Below are 2,238 nucleotides of genomic sequence, written 5' to 3'. Positions count from 1 at the left end.
GGTGTTGTTTCCATTCGAGCCTTTACTTAAAATCAGAACCAAACTATTGCAATTAGTGGCTAGTTTTTTTTAGGCAATCAGTGTCTGGCTTGATGTGAGTCAAATTGAGATCGGCCACTACTACCTGGAATATGGGAAAGGAATGCACATTGGACCAAAAGTTTTTTTTAGACAAACATTGGACCAAAAGGTAAACGGGAGACAGCAGAGGTCCAATCAACTCTGTTTCTTCAACGTCTCTCTACCTGAGCACGATTCAGCCCAACTAAGGCCTTAGGCCCGCCAGACAGGACGATTTTGATGTCAAAAGCAAAAAAACAAAAGAACTCGCGAGGACGAATTCGTTATCGTCTTCCTTCCACGTCTTTATATCTGATGGCTCTTCTCCCCGTGTTCGAAGAGTACAAAAACAACCGCAATCCGCAATCGCGCAGGGATCCCGATGGCAGGCTCCGGCGAAAGCGCGAGAACTACGGCGGCGTCGCCTCCCGGACCGCCCCCCGGGTTCGGCGAGGGCGCCCCGCCGGACAACGCTCTGCACGCCCTGGGCTTCGAGTACACCCGCATCACCGGGAGCGAGGTCCTTGGCCGCCTCGCCGTCACCGAAACCTGCTGCCAGGTACGTGCGCGCGCCTGCCGCCGCCGCCGCCACCGGCCGTCTTGCCGGACCACGTGTGTATGTACTCGCGCCGTGATCGTCTTAATCAGTCGCTGCCGTCGGCGTGGTCGCAGCCCTTCAAGATCCTCAACGGCGGCGTCTCGGCGCTGATGGCAGAGTCGACGGCGAGCATCGGCGGGTACATGGCGTCCGGGTACCGGAGGGTGGCCGGCGTGCAGCTCTCCATCAACCACCTCAAGCCCGCCCGCCTCGGCGACCGCATCGAGGCCAAGGCGAACCCCATCCAGGTCGGCCGCAACGTCCAGGTAACTACAGTCTACAATCAAACACTATTTTATCCCCACACGAGACAAAATTCTTCCATACGCTGGTTCATCGTGCAGATCCCATTTTGTTTTCAAACGGAGTTCATCGCCCAAAATAAAAGATCAATTGATAAAAGCCAGTCTGCTACTGGCTTACTGCATCTGCAATTTGATTAGTCAGCTGCTGCCTGTGGAAGGAATGGTCAAGATTCCGGGTTGGTTGGGCGTTACTAGTATAGAAAATTAAACGAGCAGACAGCAAGATGAGATGCACAAGTTTGACACTTCTGCTTGCCTCACAGGTCTTCTCTGGCGGCTAACACATTTCCCTTTTCAAACACACTAAAAGAAGAAAAATGTTCTGGGCAAGATAGTGACGGATGGGGTCAGATTAATTGCAGCAGTCCATGATTAACCATGAAATGTCCACGTATCATGCTGTCGGAATATACTTTGTTAAGACTCACTGAACTCAATCTACAATTATAGATGTGCATATGGCTCGTCTTCTATATTTTCCTTGTTTCTTCAGGTATTTCAGTTATTTGCACAATTTGTCAGTCAAAAGTGTCTGTATTTTCTGAAAAACCATTGTAAATCTGACAGGTTTGGGAGGTCCAGATATGGCTGTTGGATCCTGCCACATCGGAGCACAAAGATTTGGTATCATCAGCAAGGGTTACCCTGCTAACCAACTTGTCAACACCAGAGGAAATGAAGATCTATGAGAAGGGCATCAAGAAATATGCAAAGCTTTAGGAACTGTAATATGTTGAGCACAATATATAGCAGTCCAACAAAAATTAAGTATATAAGTTGATATCCAAATCACTTGATCAAGAATGTATCACTTGCAATTGTTTGCAAATGTCCGGGACTACCGTGACAAGCATGTATCACTTGATTAAGAATTTTAGTCGAGAAGTGATGATAATCCAAGTAAGAATTCAGATATAGTGCTACAGATTGCATATCCCGCCTCCCTTTTTTTTGTCATCCAGTCTGACATCTTCCTACATCACTAGTCATCTTCCTAGATCAATGCACTGTGAGACTCTGCCTGCATAGTATCTGAAGGAAATAGAATCATGACTAACTTTTCTTTTGACCAATATTTGGGAAACTAATGAAAAGCTACCCAAGTTTTAGGAAGTAGTTGATGATACATTTACCCGTTACGTCTTCTGCAACTACTTTTGACAAGTTATCAGCTGTTTTTCAACTGTTGCAGAGCCTATTGAAAAAGAAGAAAACATTTGCCATTCTACGAATTAGAAATCATTTATTCAGATAATTTACTCACTCTCCATGCCG

The 2,238-nt window shown here is 46.7% G+C and overlaps 1 protein-coding gene across 3 annotated transcripts; it reads left to right on the top strand.

Moving 5' to 3' along the window:
- Positions 1 to 326: 326 nt before the first annotated feature.
- LOC123096523 (1,4-dihydroxy-2-naphthoyl-CoA thioesterase 1) lies at positions 327 to 1,880 on the top strand. 3 transcript variants are annotated; one of them, XR_006446666.1, is made up of 5 exons: positions 327 to 619; positions 733 to 924; positions 1,003 to 1,139; positions 1,227 to 1,456; positions 1,531 to 1,880. XR_006446666.1 is itself a non-coding variant. In XM_044518307.1 (3 exons), exons 1-3 carry the CDS (start codon positions 443 to 445, stop codon positions 1,681 to 1,683), a joined length of 522 nt encoding a protein of 173 aa, XP_044374242.1. In that variant the 5' UTR covers positions 327 to 442; the 3' UTR covers positions 1,684 to 1,880. The 3 variants fall into 3 exon arrangements, 1 of the variants encoding a protein (XP_044374242.1); XR_006446662.1 differs by having other exon boundaries at positions 1,003 to 1,456; XM_044518307.1 differs by lacking the exons at positions 1,003 to 1,139; positions 1,227 to 1,456.
- Positions 1,881 to 2,238: the final 358 nt, after the last annotated feature.

The sequence above is a fragment of the Triticum aestivum genome, chromosome 1A, assembly GCF_018294505.1.
Source record: "Triticum aestivum cultivar Chinese Spring chromosome 1A, IWGSC CS RefSeq v2.1, whole genome shotgun sequence".
Lineage (NCBI taxonomy): Eukaryota > Viridiplantae > Streptophyta > Magnoliopsida > Poales > Poaceae > Triticum > Triticum aestivum.
The sequence above is the reverse complement of the archived record's forward strand: the minus strand, read 5'-3'. Positions and strand labels throughout refer to the sequence as shown.

Excerpts from the sequence above, each read along its gene's own strand:
- LOC123096523 (XM_044518307.1), top strand. The coding sequence starts at position 443 with ATGGCAGGCTCCGGCGAAAGCGCGAGAACTACGGCGGCGTCGCCTCCC. Across the intron at positions 620-732 it reads TCACCGAAACCTGCTGCCAG|CCCTTCAAGATCCTCAACGG; the intron begins GTACGTGCGCGC and ends GCGTGGTCGCAG. Across the intron at positions 925-1,530 it reads AGGTCGGCCGCAACGTCCAG|GTTTGGGAGGTCCAGATATG; the intron begins GTAACTACAGTC and ends TAAATCTGACAG.